Source organism: Micropterus salmoides, unplaced genomic scaffold, assembly GCF_014851395.1.
Source record: "Micropterus salmoides isolate LMB-PRFRI ecotype aquatic unplaced genomic scaffold, ASM1485139v1 Ms_hic_scaffold_3, whole genome shotgun sequence".
Lineage (NCBI taxonomy): Eukaryota > Metazoa > Chordata > Actinopteri > Centrarchiformes > Centrarchidae > Micropterus > Micropterus salmoides.
The window spans coordinates 23,415,895-23,435,204 of record NW_024042261.1 but is presented as its reverse complement, the minus strand read 5'-3'; the positions used below and the strand labels follow the sequence as shown (position 1 = coordinate 23,435,204).

The following is a 19,310-nucleotide window of genomic DNA, read 5'->3' as shown; positions in this document are numbered from 1 at the left end:
ACGACTCACGTTTCATTAAAATATTATACATATATGCTTTGCACTGGTTCATCTGCATGAAACTTCAATCTTGCTGCAGGTCAGCTTATCACGCACACTGGGTGGAGAAATACCAAAGGAAATTGTTTGTGCTGCAGTGCTGCTTGTGGTAGTTGTTGTCCAGCCACAAAAATAAAGCCCTTAAGCACATTAGATACTATTACATCTTTAAAAACATATAATAGGCAACTGCAGATCACTTTCTCTTTATAGCTAATCTCATTGGGCAAATACATATTGACACTGTGTCCCCATGTACAAATAAATACTTTTTAAAATGTACCATAAAATCAGGGGGGCACTGGCAAGAATTAATAATGTTTTTTAACAAGCAATGAAGCCATTCTGGGCTGAACTAGATGTTTTACAAGTAAGCTGACTGTCATTAAAAAGTGTGGACGTGACATAGAGTACAGCCTAAATAGAGCCTAACATTGCAGTACAGGTTAAATGTACTAATGCATTAATGTCCTGGTACAATAAGAAAACATTACATTTTAAATAACCTTTAACTACTAACATTACTAACTTAGTTTGAATCATTACAGAAGCACCTTCACACAGTGCAGAACACGCACAGATGCACATAACACCGAGTGTCAGTCAGTCATTAACTATTCTCTGACTCATATCTTAAAACTATCTAGCGGTGGCAGGTTCTGCTAGGCAGCAGTTGTTTGCTAATGCATTAGAAAATGACCTGGATTGGTCTTGCGCCTCAACACCCGCGAATGATAAAGAACCCGGGGAGAAGATCAACAAGGAGCAGCGGTGAATTCTTCACAAAAACAGATTTGTTCACAGATTAGCCAGAAGCATGGCTAATTCTCAGCCCCCTCAAAAGATATTACACAGGGCCCCCTCTGCAATGCATGTCAAGTGTTACAGTGTCGCCGGCTCTATTAGGGGCCTTCTTTGACCAGGGTCCAGTTTCACAAAGATACACTTCGACTATGCCTAAGATCTTACTAATAGCCATACTAAAGATAGACGTCTAAATGTATCTGTTACACAAACCTGTCTAGTTCTTGATTATCTTAAACTGGACTACTTTTCCATGAATTTGGGGTAAATAAATCCTATTATTTTTTTTTTTAAACCAAAAACATGTTTGACAGAGCAACCGTGTCAAAACACTCAGCTCCTTTCACATACATTTTACTTTTATTTACTTTCTTCAAAAAACGAAAACTTAAAAAAAAACTTGATTTGGAAAGATAATTGCGAGTAGAGAGAGTAAATAGTGTTAAGCCCACAGTCGACAGGAGCATCAAAAGATGTGTTATAGTGGGAACATTTAAGAAACCTCCCTGTGTGTGGCATACTAACTACATTACAGGGAGTTTTCGAGATATACAGCATTGCAGTGACATTCTTCACTTCATCACTGCTACAATGACAGTGACAGACTGCAAGGAGTTATGACGGGATGGGTCAAAGGAAAAGAAATAAATCTCCTGAAAATCTCTTTGACTGACAGCTTGTTGAAATGCAAAAATACCGGTTACAAAAGAAAAAAAACACAAACCAGATGACACAGCATTGCAACGTGGGAGATAACAGCTTAGAAAGATTTTTTCCATTAGATAGACAAAAGTCCAGAGGAAGATAGAAAATATGTATAGTATAAGTCAGTGAAAGTAGAGAGAGGAAAGCAGCACCACTAAAAAAGATTTTTGCTCACATCTTGGATGTTAGGCAGTCAAAAGATGTCGAACTACTTTAGGTAACACTTACAGAAGTTTGAAACTCACCTGGTACAGCTTGATGATGTGGGGGTGGTCCAGCATCTTCATGATCTGAACTTCTCTGTAGATCTTCTCCAAGTTAACAGCATCCAGTTGGGTCTTGTCGATGATCTTAATGGCCACCTGCAGAATGATCGAGCATCAAAACAACTATAATCAGTCTGTTTCTTAATAACAAACAATCATTGTTACGGCTCATCAGACTTGATAGGTAATACGAAACATCTCCCTGCACTCACACTAGTACAGACAGAAATTGAATATTCTCCATGAAGGAGACAGTGTGTTCTTTTCAGCTGTGAGAACAGAAAACTGTTTTCGAGACACAAGATAAATACTTAAACACAACTTGTGCTGAAACCTTCATAAACAGTCTTGAAGTTTCAGTCATGATGAAATATCCCATGAAGGCACACACACACACACACCTTTGATTAATGATGTCCGGTAGGTAACAAGGCAATATTAACATCTCTCCTCCAGACTGTCTAATAAACAACATTTCATCAGTGTGATCTGAAGTGTTCCAAGCGTCTGTGAGCCAAGCTGGAGGAGTAAACAACAGGAGACCCCAGTTCCCCTCTCAGCCATCGCCCCACTCTCAAAAAACTCTTGCTGAACATTCAGACTGAAAACAGGACAGCATTAAAAGGAAATGTAAGGGGCTGCTCTGGTGTTGATACACTAGAGCACCATAAATTAATAAATTCATTCAGAAACTACAGCAATAAAAAAAGAGCAATCACTAGTTGTGGCCGTAGGTGAGATAATAAAACAAACAGAATCTAAGTTTAAGTAATAGATCCATGAGTTTCAAGGTTTATCGGATGCCATAAAACTGCATGGCACTTGAATGTCTGTGACACAGGATTTCACTCTGGAAACTTATCACAGTGAAGATCATTCTGTCCTCCATCTTGAGGATCATCAGGTAATCTGTGAAATGACCCTGTTCACGTTACAAAGTATTCTACAGGGAATGCGCAATTGCATGTACTTGACTGGCAATCGCAGTGCATCGCCAGCTGACGTCCCACTGTGTTGCGCCACAGGTCAAATGTTTTCTGCTAGATGACCCTGCATTTTCAGTGCTGGCAATCCTGCTGTGTCACTGCAGTGGTATCATTGAAATAAATACGAGGGCTTTCATGCGGTACTCATGTCAGTCTGAACATAGCCTCCTTTGATCCTCTTTAGCATATTTGTAGTTAGCACTCACAGATGTGTAGTAGTGTGTGTTTTGATGCGTTTAACACTCTCCATTATTATCTCCCTACTGGCGGTACAGTCAAGTATGCAATTTGCCGTTAAATCCTATGAAGAAATCCAAATCTTTTAATGGCACTCCAGCTACAAGTCGATACCTCGTTAGGGCATACAATTTAAAATCACTGGCGGAGTACAGAGGGATTACAGGGTACTCAGCATGAAAAGATCTGAGCTAACTGATTCCACTGTCAACAGTACTAACACACACAATATAAGACTTCTTGTGATCTCTGAAGGTCATTATAGGACAATGACTTCAAGGGGAATTTAGCTTATACAAGTAATGAGAGCAGAAAGGCAGGACAATGCTATGATCAGAGATGGATAAATGTATGACCTGCTGACAGACGGGACCACATGGGCATGGACCAGCACTATGTGAACCTCTAAGCCCATGTAATATCCACATAATGGGAAGAATGGGTTAGTGTTACGCAGGAGCCATGAGTAGAAGAAATAGGTTATGCACACACAGGTACACCTATTTAGGAACAGGCACGCAAACGCACCAGATCTGCTGTTTCATGTGTCATTAAACTCTGGTTTTCTTTACATACACGCTCCAGGCTAACATCTCGTTTGCCCTGGCAAATACTCAAGCCAGATGGCTTCGCATAAAGTTGATAGCCTGCCTCTCCAGCTGACCTTGGCCACTCTAACGAACACCCTGGCTCCAGCCATGGGCCTGGGCCGAGCCAAACAGCTGCAGTAGCTCTCTGTGTACCGACCTGCGCTGAGTGACCTCTACCAAATCCGTGGCCTTAAAAACCACCAGCAACCTGCATGTTTTCATTCAATCGAAATATCACGCCAGCTGAGGGAGATGTGCAGCCACACCGGGTGTAGTGTCTGAATTTAAAACATGCATGAACACAGCTGGGTCCCTTCACACGTTTTAAAAACCTGATTAAAACCATAAGAGTCTAAAGAGCAGTTTTCTTGCCTTGTTATTCGGTCACCCTATCAAGGGCCTCATCTGGATGATGTAAATCTTTGTTTTTCTGTACCGTGCGATTGCAAACGTTCAACGACAAGCCGTTGGTGACTCTGAAGAGTGCAACTGTGTTTTCACAAGTCCTCACAGCAATTTTTCTGTCTCTCCCCCTCCGTCTCACACAACACAGCCTCCTCACACACATACATACTGGAAACACTCTCTAAATTAAACCCCTGTGTCTCATTTCATTACAACAGAAAGCCATGGCACTCAGTGACACTGGTCAAGAAAGGCATCTCTGTAGAGAGCTGACATAAAACTATTGGTAAACTCAGACAAATCCAAGCGCTGTTCCTCCCGCGCTCATGTAGATCGCTTGAGAGTGTGCAGAGGAAGTGGAGAGCCCAGAGCAGTGTCAGTGGATTGCCATCTACATACATGTGTGCAGAACACTTTCCAATTACCGAGCTCTGGCTGCCATATCCCACTCCTCACAAAGCTCACTGCAGAATAAACCACTAAATCTCATCATTATTTGGATTACATAATGGGGCAACCAACCCATGCTGCATGCCCCAGATACAGCAACAAGGATGTTTACACCAGCTAGACTCTTGAGTCCATACACTGTGGCACTGTCTGGGTCATTACCAAAAGGAGCACAGGTGTATGCTGCTGGTCTGGAAGTAGGAAAGAAAGCTTGCATGTTTACAGTTTGTGTTTCCCAGCACTGGTGGTCAGACCTCTTACTGGCAGTGATGTGGGCTGAGGGGGTGAGGGGGGTGAACGTGCAGTCTTGTCGTTGCTCCTGTACCTGCAGGATTCAAACATACCAGCTGTTGCTCACACTGGAGCAGCCAAGTGGCCCCGGCAGTTACGTGATCCAAGTTTCTCTTAGTGCATGATGTGGACAGCATTTCGGTATCTGCTATGAATATCTATGGTGTCAACTAGTGCATAAAAGTTATGTAACTCAGCCGAACAGTAGCCTAAGTTAGCTTTCAGGCTAACTAGTTCTCCGACACACTCACCTCGGTCTTGGTTATGCGATGTCGAGCCAGCTTCACGACAGCGAAATTACCCTTTCCTAAAGTGCGCTCGATGTCATAGAAGCCCACTCGGACCGGACCTCGGATCAGCGGTTTTTGGACACTGTCAGCCATGACCATGCTGTTTTGACTGGGACTGTTAGTGGAAGAGTCGGGGGTAGCCAGACGAGCAGGGGACACACGGAGGGAGGGGGGGGGGGGCTCACAAGGACTTGCTAGGCAGCTACAGATAAAGACGAAAGAAAAACAAACAGCCCGCCGCCGCTGCTGCTGCTGCTGCTGCTGCCGCCACCGCTCGGAGCGTGTCCATTAAAAATAGACAAAGTTGATTTTCTGTGTCGCCGCTGCCAGCTTGAACGCCAATGTGGCGACGCTCTTCCGTCAGCGCGGCGGTACGAAGCAGGCCATTTGCTGATCCCCGGGGCTTGTCACACCACGTTCTCCAATACAATAGAGCTATAATATTTCAGCTTGAGGTGCCTCTATCAGCTACAGAGCGCACGAGTTGACTTGCAAAGAGGCATCATGTTCTCTGGTTGACGTGTATTGACGTCAAAGCCATAGGGGTATTTGTTCAGGGGGCGGGGCCACGGAGCCGCTCCACACTTCAGTGCCAATTGGTTGCCAAGACAACCAGACCCACCTCTTACGTCAACCGGTAAAATTGCTATTCTGAAATCTGTTTGCTCGCCTGCACTTCCCTGATTGCACGCATTGGTAACTTTGAAGTTTTGCCCTGCAGGTGTTCAATGAGCTTTTGTCGGCTGCGAGTGAAAAAACGCCAAGGGAAAAGGGTTAAATTCATTCTGCATCAGCCTGAAACTGACCCCATTTTAACTGCTTAAAGTAATGTGCTCTGCAAGAATGAGTGGACTTTTTAAACAATATGCAATTATTTAATATATATTTATATATATATGCTATATATAAAAAAGAAAACAATTATATTTCACAGCATGTGTACTTTCAGTTATTTAATCCAGAAAATATTGCAATGGGCAGTACAAATCCCCTATGTTACAATATCTAACATTATATAATGTAACATGCAAGGACCTCATGTGAAACTGGACATTTATCAGCCACAAAGACGCTTTGGTCAGCTACATAACAGCACCATCTGTTGGCAAAAACAGGTAATTAAAGCAAGGCCAAACGTTTCTTTTTGAAATTTTGTTCAGTACAGTAGTATTTGTGCTTTAGTAACAGGCGTTTTACATTCACACACATTTAATGTCACACACTCCCCTACACATGCATTTGAATATATACCCAAGGAGTGCATCTTCATCAGCCCAAACTTTATTTGACACCCAAAACTCACTTCATGTTTGCGATACATACGGCACACGTTCACACCCAGCAGTTGTTCTCTTCAGCTCATGCAGTGACAGTCAAACACATAACAACGGATTACTAAGCGGGCAGGCAAAGCAGCGCTTCGAAGGCCTCTCCGCTGTCACGCATAGACTTCCTGAATGTAAGAGTTCCAGATGTGCTTTTGGCATTTCCTGTCTAACATTCTCCAAGAACACACTCAGCCTCTCCTTACTGGGCTTGCTACATCTTTCCGAGACGCCAAGACTCAACAGCCCACTCAGTACACACTCAGAAATAACACAGGCATTTGTGTTCAGTAATGTATATCCATGATTATTTTACAAATTTAAAAGGCAGGCATTTGTTTATACAAGCAACACTGATGAATGAGTCCATGGCAAATTCCAAACTGGTCCTAAAAAGTCTATGTTGTCAGATCAGTGGGAGGGTTCAGTTTCTCACACAGTCAGGTGGAGTTGGGAATGCCCACAGCTTTGAGGCTTGCTGGGGTCAGCAGAGTTCTGTCATCAGTTTTTCCACATGTACTGTCCTGTTCCCTGACATCAGAGTCCAAACAGGAAGGCTTACACAGGGCTGACACCACTTTTCAGGTTTAGGGAAAAGGTCAGAATAAAAAAAGACAATTTCACTGCCATACAGTGCCAACAGGATCTTTTGTCCCTGTGTCTCATATCGTGACGTGAGCAGGCTGAATGGCTGAGTAGTTTAATTTTGGATTGTTTATAACATGAGTAACCCTGCGTGAGTCCTCAAAACTTGTACTTATTTCCAGGTTGAACTGTGCAATTCACCGTGCCAAATATAGCAGCACTGCAAAACTGATCTGACTCATTTCTGCTTATTTGAGTTCATTAATGCCTGTCTGAAACCAAAGCCTTAGTGCTGCTGTGAAGTTCCATAATGTGTCAGAGAATTTGTCTGGATGATGTATTGTAATGACATTAATGCCACCATATGGTTGTCATTTATGGTTTTAAGTGAAGTGTCTGAACAGTAATTGGATGGACTACCATCATGTCCCCCTCAGGATTATAATAACTTTGTTGATCCCCTAACTTTCCATCTATTTTATACTTTAGTTTATACCCAAATACCTGGAAAACAAATGACATTCCCAGCAGCCTTAGCTGTACTTTATGTTTAGTGCTTATTAGCAAATGTTAGCATGCTAACACACCTAAGATGGTGAACATGGTGAACGTTATACCTGCTAACATTTAGCTCAAAGTAGCACTAGGCCTAAACACAGCCTCACAGAGCTGCTAGCACAGATATCTAATCTTAGTCTTAATACAATTAATTGATACAATTTAAAAATATATATATATCCATCTATCCATCCATCATCAACCGCTTATCCTGCGTACAGGGTCGCGGGGGGGGCTGGAGCCAATCCCAGCTGACATCAGGCACAAGGTACACCCTGTGCAGGTTGCCAGTCCATTGCAGGGCCACACATAGACGAACAACCACTCACACCTAAGGACAATTTTAAGGTAACTGATCAACCTAGCCAGCATGTCTTTGGATGGTGGGAGGAAGCCGGAGCACCTGGAGAGAACATGCAAACACCACACAGAAAGGCAATCGGGATTTGAACCCACAACCTTCTTGCTGTGAGGCGACAGTGCTAACCACCGCACCACCGTGCCGCCCTATATATTATATATATAATATATTATAATTTTTATACAACCCATCAAAATTTCTATTGAACCCAAAGGTACACCATTTATAATTTGATGAACAATTTGAGAACTTTCTATTGGTTGGGTTCAGGTGAGTTGGGGACCTAAATGTTGAGGCACACTTTACAAAACTTTGGGAAACCCTGCTTTAAGCATTAATCTAACTTGCAACTTTGGATGCTGGCTTCTCAGGATGCATCCCTAAAGATACACACAGGAGATCTGTGTTCAGATAATCTAAGTCCATGCTGACACAGCCAAGTGTTTAATAATCCTGCACCACACAAATAACCAGTCGGGTGTACAGGAAGAAAGGGATGCATAAACCTGTGTTCCTCTGTCTAGCTGACAGACACTCACAGAGACCAGATGGGCATCAAAAGTGTTATCCATAGATCTCATTTTCTACCCAACCAGTCTGACTGTGGCAGCGGCGGCTTTGAGCTTTGCAGGTCTCATAGATGTCATTGGTCACAAAGCCACTCTCCCTGTCTGTGCATGAAACATTCTCATAATCGTCACACTGGGAGTCCTGGGAAGGAGTGCAGAAGTACTTTGTCATGATGTCAGCTGGCATGCTGCTGTCCAGACCAGTGTGAGGCAGTTTGGTAATGTCACTAAAGGCGTAGGGTCCTTGCATGGCACAAGGTGAAGCTGTTGTTGACATCCACTGTTTTGATCTGCTGGGGTAGCTTTCTGTTTCTGTCTTCCTCCTGAATATGAAAGACACAACACAACTTAAAGAGAGACACACTGCTCATCAGCGACATTACAATTTCACAGACAACATTAAGTGAGAAAGCACATTTCCCTACAGGTTTCTAACCACAAACTTCTCTAAGACCAAAGATACAAGAGGCATTACATTGGCCAAAACTGAGTAAATTGATATTGATGTTTCATACATGTATTATACACATATATTAACTTCTCTTCTAAAATGCTTCTTAATATGTCAAAGTATTACTCTGCATTTGCATCTGCATTTGTAGTAAAGCTGACATGGTATGGTTTTTAGTATAATATATTTAGTATAATTTCTTTTTACCTCTTAGCGCGCTGTTTGTAGCAGAAGAACCCAGCAGCTGCAAACAGCAGCAGCAGTAGAGCAGGGATAGTTGCATAAAGGATGTAGGAAACATACAGGGTGTTGTCTGAGAGCGATACTGCAAAGGAAAGAACATTACTTGCCATAACTTCTTTTATGATTCTGTTGCTACTTAAAATATAAACATTTTTAGAAGTTTAGAAGGATTTAGAAGGGTATTAACTCTAAGTATCACAAATAAAAAATGGATTTTTTTGCATTTTCTTCTTTTATTACCTGATGGCTCGGGTAGGCCTATTTTTACCCTCTTGTCACTTTCTGTCGTCGAGAATAAGCTTGGCCTCAGAGATGGAACTACAGCATTCAGAAAACAAATGAACATCATCAGTTGAAAATGACGAGAAAAAATATGACACATTTATATATATAACCATTGCAGATTTGAACAAAAGAAGCAAGTATGATTTGAAATATTAAAAGTATTATATGTAATGTAGTCCATTTATTGGAATGTGCCTAATTGTTGGTGTTCCCCTGTTTATTTGTTATGCAAATTTAGAATAGCCCATTTGAAGTTTTTCAGAATGTATGTGAATACATGTGTTGTATAAGCTGACTATTTGTTTTCTGAATAACATCTATCTTGAATTGAAATAGACAGTTATTTGCTACAAGGCTCACTACACCATTCATGCACCATACTGCACAATATGTGATCGGCAGATTATACAATGTAAACCGCCCAAATCTTAAAATACCACTATAGGCCTTTATTTACACAAAAGGAAGTTTACAAAAAAGTGATAAAAAGTAGTGATGTTGTGGTTTAGTCTGACTTCTCTTGATCTAAGTGTAACCACATCTGCAGTAGCTTGTTATGTCTCCCACAGAAACAAAACGCATACATGGACAGTATGTGTGTGGTACTCAAGTGCATGTTGTACCTGCATGTGCTGTGTTCTCTTTCTCAGTAAGTACTGGTACTTTTTCTGCAAAAGACAGAGAAAATAACTAAGTAAGTTCATCTTTCAGTACATTATCCAGCCATTTAATCCTTTATATATAGAGTGATATAATATAAGTATGCATACACTGCTGCTTCACTTAACTAATAAAACAAGATAAAATAAATAAAGGCACGCATCTAAAAAAATGCTTCACATCCAAAATAGAAAGAAAGGGTAAACAACCATTAGAAAAAGGAAGTAAAATTAAAGGACCATGAGGAGATCCACAGACAAGTAAAAATCCAATACGTTTATAATAAATATTTAAATGATCAGGTATTAAACACAGCCATATATATCTATTTAGGTTGCCAGAAACCAAAACATTACAGAAATCCAGGCCATCAACATTACAATTGCACATTCCTTATTTAGCACTAGCTGTTGACAGCAGTGGTCACATTTTAGTACTAGTTTTCGGAAGATAAAATTCAGATTCTGTGGATTCAACAACCAAACAAAATCAAGACTGCCAAATGTCTATAATTCCCAGCACTGCACAGCAGTTGTGATCTACTGGCTCACTTTCAGGATATTTGCAGACAAAGTTGTTCTTGGAGTTGCAGTTGTCATCATTCCACTGGAACAGGAAATGACCTTCTTCGTCAGGTGGCGCAGAGGGCTGATGGTACAGAACCACACACATTTCTTCACCACAAGATGGCTCATCCCAATGCCAGTTCCTGCAGCAAATAAGATGCACAAGTTTAGACATGTATCATGTTTAAATTTGCAATTTACATTTATACGCGCAAAGCCTTACTTTATATTTATTTCTCTCATTCCCAAATTCTGTAGACATCCATCACTCGCATTATTTATTCCAATAATCCTTTGTAAGTCACAGGTGACTACGGCTTCGCTCATACCGTTTTCACTGATGCAGCCAAAACATTAATGCATAAAGAAATGTTAGAAAAGTGAGAAAGACCTGAACTTGGCCTTGCTTCCATCCAGCCAATAGTACTGCGAGGGGCAACCTGGGCTTGTGGTCCCTGCCCTGTACTGCTGTGGGCTGCGGCGGAGCCCGATCCAGAAGTCTCCATCTCCAGCCTGCAGCTGTTGTATGAACCTCTCCATCAGCTGTTGCTCGCTTTCTGTTTCAATGCTGAGCAAGTCGCCTCCATCCAACCTACAGGCCTGCCTGGCATCCTCAAAGGTCAGCCTCTGTCTGCTGTCCTGGATGTAGGACACCTTGTAGCATGGGCGCTCTGTCCCGTGCCGACAGATCCTTTGGCCTAGACACCACAGTCAGGATTGGGGAGATAATAGGATAAGGTTGTTTTGTTTTCTGAAGACTTCCTGTTCACCCACATGACATGATTACAAACAACCTACAGTATCATGGACAAATTTGAAACCAGACATGTTTTGCCAAGTTCTTCCCACATTTTCCCGCAACATAAGTACAGTTAAATGGTTGTGAAATATTACCTAAAATCTTTATTTTTAAGGGTTCAAAAAATATTAGTTCTTTCCAGATTAGTCTTGTGCCTATCAAACTAATGTTGATACCATATTGCACTAGTTCACAGATTGTGAAAAGAAACATTTTAAATATGTGTGAGCATGTCTAAAATGCAGTGGTTTGCTGAGGTGGCACAATAAGTAGGTTAATAATTGACTGAAGTTGTTTTATTTTGTCACAATGTATGGTGATTGTCTAAAGGCACTGATAGCAAATCACTTGTAGGTAATATGTGTTTTTTTTATTTTTTATTCCTCAACCAATAAACAGACAGCCAATATATTAACCCAATGATTCACAACCGTTTTTTTTTGTTTGTTTCTTGTGATCCCTTTATACAAAGCTAAGTCGCATCGTTATCAGTGACGATGCGACCTCCCGACTTCATATCAGTGATCTGAATCGCAAACAGTCTGTTGATGTTCACTTTCCACCCCATCACGAGCGTGCTGCTGTGATGCGTTTAAGCGCAGCTTATAATGCAAAACACTGTGTGCTTTAGGCTTCTTTATGGTGGCACTGGCATCAACCTTGTAACCGCAAACCACTTTCAAAAATGCACAAAACATTCTCGGTTAAAACAAACAAGTCGAAGTCTCACCTTGGAAATGAAACACACAGTATTAACACTGTCTCAACAGAGTTTAAACAGAGAGTTTTCGTTCGTAGGTTCTTACCATTTACTTTAGAAACGGATCCAGGGTGCAACAAAACTGCGATTACGGTGCCAAACAGCTTCATAAAATCCATCTCTACATGTTCGCCTGAGTGTGCTGAACGATTAGCTTTAAAAAGTATAAACTGGCTTGATAGACGAACTCCAGATTTCAAAGCCTTTGATAAACACAGTCTAATGATAGAGGGAGCAGAGTCTGTCCAGTCAAAAGTGGGTCGACCAGTGAAGGCGTGCATATGGCGTCTGGCTGAGGGGGAAAAAAAGAAAACAGGAGCGAGATAGTCCCAAGATTTTTACTTTGAACAAGACAAAGTATTGATTCTTTTCAGCTGTTCTTTCCCCCCTAGATGTAAACTCAAAACCACTGAGGTATGTATTCGTGCAGTCAGTGTGCAGCCTCTGTCCCAACACAGCTAATACTAACTAAATTAGCAAAATCCCATTTCACTCATAGTAACGACATTATAATGGAATGAATAGAGTTCTTTGTGCACACACTATGTATCATGCTCCCTGTATTAAAAAAAAGAGTGAGTATGTTTCATTCTTATTCCACACACACACACACACACACACAGACGATTGACTGCTGTCTGGGGAAAACAGCTCAGGAGAAAATTAAGCGAAAAAACAGAAATGGAAACAAGGTTGACTCAAAAACTTAAATGGTGCGTGTTAGAAGCACAACCCAGTATTTCCTTTTGTCTGGTAAACGCTAAGCTTGTGTGACTTGAAGTTTATCGACCACATGTCTGATGTTACTGGTGAGTCCCATGGCTAAATAAAATATCCAAATCTCCAGTTAAGCAAGTGTAAGCACTTAAAAGGAAACTGACTCAGAGCACACTGTGGAAACACCATGCAAAGGAGACACACAGCAAGGACAGAGAGCAAGATAGGGACAGAGGAAGAGATAAAGAAGAAGAGAGCGAGAGATTGCCCATGGAACAGGAAAGCATGCAGAGGAGGAAGAGGAAAGGATTTTTTTTTCAGAACCATACTTCCTGTTCATGGCTTTGCTTTGGTTTGGTTTCCAGGCACTGCGGCTTCATTTCCAGAATATAAATTGATTGCGAAAGTCTGGAGTAGTCGTGGGTTAGGCAACAAAAATAAATCATTTTACACTGCTTAATTCAGCAAGATCATAAGACTGAAAGTTTCCCAGAAAGACTGAGAGGGTGACAGGTTAAATGGAGGCCTGCTTTAGTTATGGTTGAGTGAAAGTAAGCCACTGTTGTTGTTTTTGTTGTGGTTAGACAAGACAGTCCTCAGCACTTCATTGCTGTTTGTATTTGTGTTTGTGAGACCCAATCTGAGACCCATCTGTTCTTCACAAATATATATATATATATATATATATATATATATACACCATAATAGCAGCAAATGGCACAGATGATCATTTAGCCCTCTACATTTCAATCCTAATAGCGGTAATCTCCTCCTGGATGACAATATTAACTTACACGGTGAACACGAAGGGTCACTGAATGGTTTAATGATATAAAAATTATGTGAATCATATGCCAAGGCCTTTGCAATTGCCAGATATCAACCCAACTCAACACCTATGGGGGGCATGTTGGTTTTGTCACCCATCTACTTATTAGCTCAAAAAAACAGTTTTTCTCCTCTGCTTACTCTCACATTTCTTTAGTATAAACCCCCACTACTAAGGGCTTTCACACGCTGCACCAAACTACACACTTATTTCACTAAACCTCACATTTCCCCACTAAAAAGAAGCAAATGTAGAAAACACAGATGGGAAAATGATGAGTAAAGAAAACTGACCAAACAGAAGGGACAAAATGATGATAATCTGCCATGATGTCCTCTTTTTAGGTCTCTCACACCTTCCATAGTTTTTTATTGCAGGCTTACATCTGCAGCCCATGTTACTGTATCTACTACTGTGACACAATGTACAGTACATGATGATAAAATATGTTGAAAGATTTCTTTAAACAGGAGAAGTTGTTACATGACACATAGACACATAACACAGAAGTCAGCTTTAACCTCACCACAGCCTGTAGGTTATCCTCCTACTGTGTTGGAGGGTTTTTAACAACATCCATCAATAGATGACATTGGAAGCGGAGTAATAAACACCAGTTCCTTTCTGCGGAGAGTTGAGAGAGGACAGATAATCACAGGCTGCTTTTCTGTGTGTAGGCCTGTTGTCTACTACCTGGCTTAAGGCCCTCGCTCTGTCTGTCTCTGCTGGAAACACAAGTGTGCGTTATGTGGGAGTCTTGTTATAAGACTGAGCCTCTGGATGCTTGTTTTAGATTTTCAAAGCCTCTAAAGTTCATTTGATTATTGGTCGTAGCGCGAAAAATGTTTGTCATGTGATGAAGAGCTGTGGCTGTGTTTTATAAACATACACTCTGCTGTTTAGCTTTTCTCACATCATCACTGTGTTTATTATTGGGCTGCAGGCTCAGAGATTATTCACTAAACAGGAATGCAGGACTTTAATGTTGGACTGTATATACAACTGTTACTAAGTAATTAAACAAAACAAAAAAAGCATATTGATTGATTTGCAATCAGGATGGCCACATAACAAATCAAGAAAGGAACATTTAAAAACAAAAATAATTGTATAAACAGACTTACTGTTTTGCAGATTAAAAACTTCTCCTTCAGGATTTGGGACACATCTGATTTAATTAACCTGCTGGGGGGCCCTGAGTGAAAAATGAGCAAATGGACACCAGATAATCTAGGATTATGCGTGAGTAAACAAATAAAAAACTAAAAAAAAACTAAAAAACACTTTCTAAAAACTACCTGGAGCAGTTGCACACTTTGCACCCAGTTGGTGGGGAACAGAACATGATTTTCTATTTACTCCAAATTACTTTTATGTTTGTGACTTTGTTAATTCAAGATTATTTACACTTTTTTACTTCGAAAGGGTGTCTATGTTTTTTGAGAACCAAAAACAGAATGGCTGTCACTGTGCTGTCTGTTCTTTGAGGAGGACTTTGTTTCTCTTGGCATGGACTCCTCAACACTGGTGAATCACCACCAGTGCGACGCAGACAACAAGGCATTTGAGCTCTGTCTAACTTTGGCCAGCAGATGACACCACACTCATTTCAGACTGGTGAAATAAGGCTAAGCAGAAACTCCTTTTTCAGTTATTGTCCAGTGACATCTGTGGCGGAAAGTAACTAAGTATGTTTACAGTTACTGTAATACAGTTTTGATGTAATGGTGCTTCACTGAAGTATTTCCGCTTAATGCAAATTACTGTACTACTACGTTTCAGAGGACAATATTGTACTTTTACTGCAGCACAATTTATCTGACAGCTGGAGTTAATGGTTGCTTATAAGATTTTACATTAAAAACACACATTATGAGCTTATAAAACACAACATGCATCTTGTTGTGACTCCTTGTCGTTCCACCAAAGAAACAATTCCCCTCTAAACTTCTCAGATTATTTAATTTAAATAACTATTAAATTTATCCAGTATTTCTCAAAAAGTAGTCCAACAACATAATTATAAATTTGAGTAGCAGAGTTGTTTCTTCTTCTTTCTCTGGATGGCATCGCCTTTGCCTCCATCACCATCTCAATGTTATCTTTGATCAGGATATGTCCTTTGACTACCACATAAAACAAACTTCAAGGAATGCTATTTTTTCACCAATGAAACATCAGACACATCCTGTCTCAAAATGATGCAGGAAAACTAGTCCTAGCATTTGTTACTTCTGGGCTGGATTATTGCAAATCCTTATTGTCAGGCCTAGACTTCCCATGATGCACTGAGCTCCTCTCTCCTCTTCTCCATCTCCATCTCTATGCATTCTTATGGATGGTTTGAAAGAGGTGTCAAGGAAGCCATTTACACCTGGGTTGAGAAACCGTTGCTGAACAGAGGAGGGGGTCTGCGCCACCACTTATCCCCCACTTACAATGCTGTCCTTTCATCACTTCCCAGGAAACTTAACAAACGTAACCTCTTGGCCTCAGGTGAAGATACCAACCATGGTCGTTCAGACTTGGCCTGGGGTGGTTCTAACAACCATAACGACTGTTGGTACAACAGCCAGGAGCACGAACCAACGGTATCGACGATCCTGGCAAACAACCCCACAGAGGTCAAAGAGCTGAGTTTCCCTACCAGTCAGTCAGACCTGAAGAAGTCTCTCTGATGAGGGACGAAACGTCTTCTCGTGTCTTCAGCCAAGTCCAGTTGCCCTTGAGTTTAACCTTCTTTGGATATTATTGCTCATTGTTATGACAATATTGCTGTTATTGATATTTGTATTGTTACAAATACATTTCTATGTGGAACATACATTGTGCTTCTCTGTTATCTCCTTCTTCCTGCTAAATGCAGAACTTTTACTTTTAGAGATTTATAGAATTTGTACATATTGATTATGTATTCTCAGCAAAAACAATTTAAATGTGCCCGGCAATATTTCATGTGATTACAGCATGGTAACAACATTTTGTCATAAGAGGAAATGCATGCAGCTAATTATTGATACACAAGTAGGTAAACAACAGAAGAGACAAAAACTCCTCTGGAATTTTGTTAACGATTTTTAAACGCATTTACTACTCAGTTAGTTGTTTATGTGATATGCTATATTCCCCCAGAGTACAGCACCATCTCCTCACAAGCTTCCCAGTGTATCCTCTTTCTTACCAAACTAAATCTCTCTCCTGCCCTAGGCCTTGTTATCATTGTTTTCCAATGTGATTGTATGTCACTAACTAGATCCTGGTGAAATGAAAGATGTGCACTACTCATGCACACAACACACTGTCATAATGATCTTGCCAGTCTAATTTTAGCCTCCATACTAAATAAAATGGTTAGATTATACTCACCTAAAGGATTATTAGGAACACCTGTTCAATTTCTCATTAATGCAATTATCTAATCAACCAATCACATGGCAGTTCAATGCATTTAGGGGTGTGGTCCTGGTCAAGACAATCTCCTGAACTCCAAACTGAATGTCAGAATGGGAAAGAAAGGTGATTTAAGCAATTTTGAGCGTGACATGGTTGTTGGTGCCAGACGGGCCGGTCTGAGTATTTCACAATCTGCTCAGTTACTGGGATTTTCACGCACAACCATTTCTAGGGTTTACAAAGAATGGTGTGAAAAGGGAAAAACATCCAGTATGCGGCAGTCCTGTGGGCGAAAATGCCTTGTTGATGCTAGAGGTCAGAGGAGAATGGGCCGACTGATTCAAGCTGATAGAAGAGCAACTTTGACTGAGATAACCACTCGTTACAACCGAGGTATGCAGCAAAGCATTTGTGAAGCCACAACACGCACAACCTTGAGGCGGATGGGCTACAACAGCAGAAGACCACACCGGGTACTCATCTCCACTACAAATAGGAAAAAGAGGCTACAATTTGCAAGAGCTCACCAAAATTGGACAGTTGAAGATTGGAAAAATGTTGCCTGGTCTGATGAGTCATTAGTCATGAGACATTCAGATGGTAGAGTCAGAATTTGGCGTAAACAGAATGAGAACATAGATCCATCATGCCTTGTTACCACTGTGCAGGCTGGTGGTGGTGGTGTAATGGTGTGGGGGATGTTTTCTTGGCACACTTTAGGCCCCTTAGTGCCAATTGGGCATCGTTTAAATGCCACGGCCTGCCTGAGCATTGTTTCTGACTATGTCCATCCCTTTATGGCCACCATGTACCCATCCTCTGATGGCTACTTCCAGCAGGATAATGCACCATGTCACAAAGCTCGAATCATTTCAAATTGGTTTCATGAACATGACAATGAGTTCACTGTACTAAAATGGCCCCCACAGTCACCAGATCTCAACCCAATAGAGCATCTTTGGGATGTGGTGGAATGGGAGCTTCGTGCCCTGGATGTGCATCCCACAAATCTCCATCAACTGCAAGATGCTATCCTATCAATATGGGCCAACATTTCTAAAGAATGCTTTCAGCACCTTGTTGAATCAATGCCACGTAGAATTAAGGCAGTTCTGAAGGCGAAAGGGGGTCAAACACAATATTAGTATGGTGTTCCTAATAATCCTTTAGGTGAGTGTATGATTGATTTCTATTCTGTTCTGTCCAATTCTAATAACAATATACTAATGTAGCCAGTTACTTTTAAGTCAATAAAATGCACATGTTGTCACTGCCCAATGACAGCAATGTATCTCCAAAATGTCAGCCCTGTTTTCAGCTTTATGACGTGCATTTAAAAAAATCCAAAGTAGGAACATTTTCTCACCCCATTAAGGAACACTTAATCCTTCGTTTATCTACCAAAATCCCTAAAATGTGAAATACATTGTTTTCATCAGGGGTACCAATATGTTCTTTTCAAAAATGTACTTACTATAAAGAAATATGTGCAAATAACAGTTCACATGATTATTTGATGGGTTATTTGTGGTTTATTCTGACCCATCAATTCGGAGCATCAGACATCTTGATCCAGACATTATCTCTGACCCAGCAACTATTATAGGTTATAGGAAAACAAACTGGAGAATGTGATTAGAATGTTATTTCCACAGGAAGCACAAGTGTGCTTGGAGGTAAAATCCTCACTGACACTGACGAGGACAAAAGAGACTGTAAAAGAGTCTATGGATACAGTAACAAATATCTTCTCTCACCATGGGCACTTTGGCAAAAACAATGATTCAGATTTTCATTCTAGATTTCTCAGAAACAATGGGGCTTCTTCTGCGCAGTGGCAGCTGTGGCCTATAGCTACTATGTAGAGGGAAATGAACAAAGGTTAGTCTTGGTTGGCTGAGTATTTCATTGCATGACAAGCATGATCACCTTTCAGCCATTCAAGGTGTTTCATTCTCAAGACATGTATCTGTTATTCAAGACAGATCTTTTTTCAGAGAAAAGCATTGTTGACGTTTTTGGTTCTGAATAAGAAGATTTGTGATTTATTTGTAATGCAGTGTATCAGCTATTTATGGGGTTATTAATACAGTATAATCAGAAGTAGCATATAAAATGCATTTATGTTTTAATAATTTCTCTTTTC

General features: G+C 40.8%; 2 protein-coding genes across 3 annotated transcripts in view; both read right to left on the bottom strand.

Moving 5' to 3' along the window:
- The window catches only part of sik2b (salt-inducible kinase 2b), a 45,536-nt gene extending 39,948 nt beyond the window's left edge, over positions 1–5,588 (bottom strand). Inside the window, exons 1-2 of one of the 2 annotated variants that reach the window (XM_038692313.1) lie at positions 5,025–5,588; positions 1,794–1,910 (exon numbers count right to left, since the gene is read on the bottom strand). In XM_038692313.1, the coding sequence (XP_038548241.1) occupies positions 1,794–1,910; positions 5,025–5,162 (255 nt within the window). In that variant the 5' untranslated portion in view covers positions 5,163–5,588. The remainder of the gene's footprint in view (positions 1–1,793; positions 1,911–5,024) is intronic. The other variant, XM_038692315.1, reaches the window with a different exon arrangement.
- Positions 5,589–6,001: 413 nt separating this feature from the next.
- laynb (layilin b) lies at positions 6,002–12,664 on the bottom strand. The gene is made up of 7 exons (XM_038692312.1): positions 12,272–12,664; positions 11,058–11,364; positions 10,652–10,809; positions 10,064–10,108; positions 9,396–9,473; positions 9,120–9,237; positions 6,002–8,784 (listed from the first exon to the last, which is right to left on the bottom strand). The coding sequence occupies exons 1-7, from the start codon at positions 12,504–12,506 to the stop codon at positions 8,457–8,459; spliced, it is 1,269 nt and encodes a 422-aa protein (XP_038548240.1). The 5' UTR covers positions 12,507–12,664; the 3' UTR covers positions 6,002–8,456.
- Between the last annotated feature and the right edge of the window lie 6,646 nt (positions 12,665–19,310).

What these genes read in the sequence shown, in the direction of transcription:
- laynb (XM_038692312.1), bottom strand. Translation starts at nt 12,506, where the DNA reads ATGCACGCCTTCACTGGTCGACCCACTTTTGACTGGACAGACTCTGCT. An exon ending in ATCCGTTTCTAAAGTAAATG is followed by an intron (nt 11,365 to 12,271) that starts GTAAGAACCTAC and finishes TGTGGTGTCTAG; the next exon opens with GCCAAAGGATCTGTCGGCAC. An exon ending in TGTCTGCAAATATCCTGAAA is followed by an intron (nt 10,109 to 10,651) that starts GTGAGCCAGTAG and finishes TGTCTTTTGCAG; the next exon opens with AAAAAGTACCAGTACTTACT.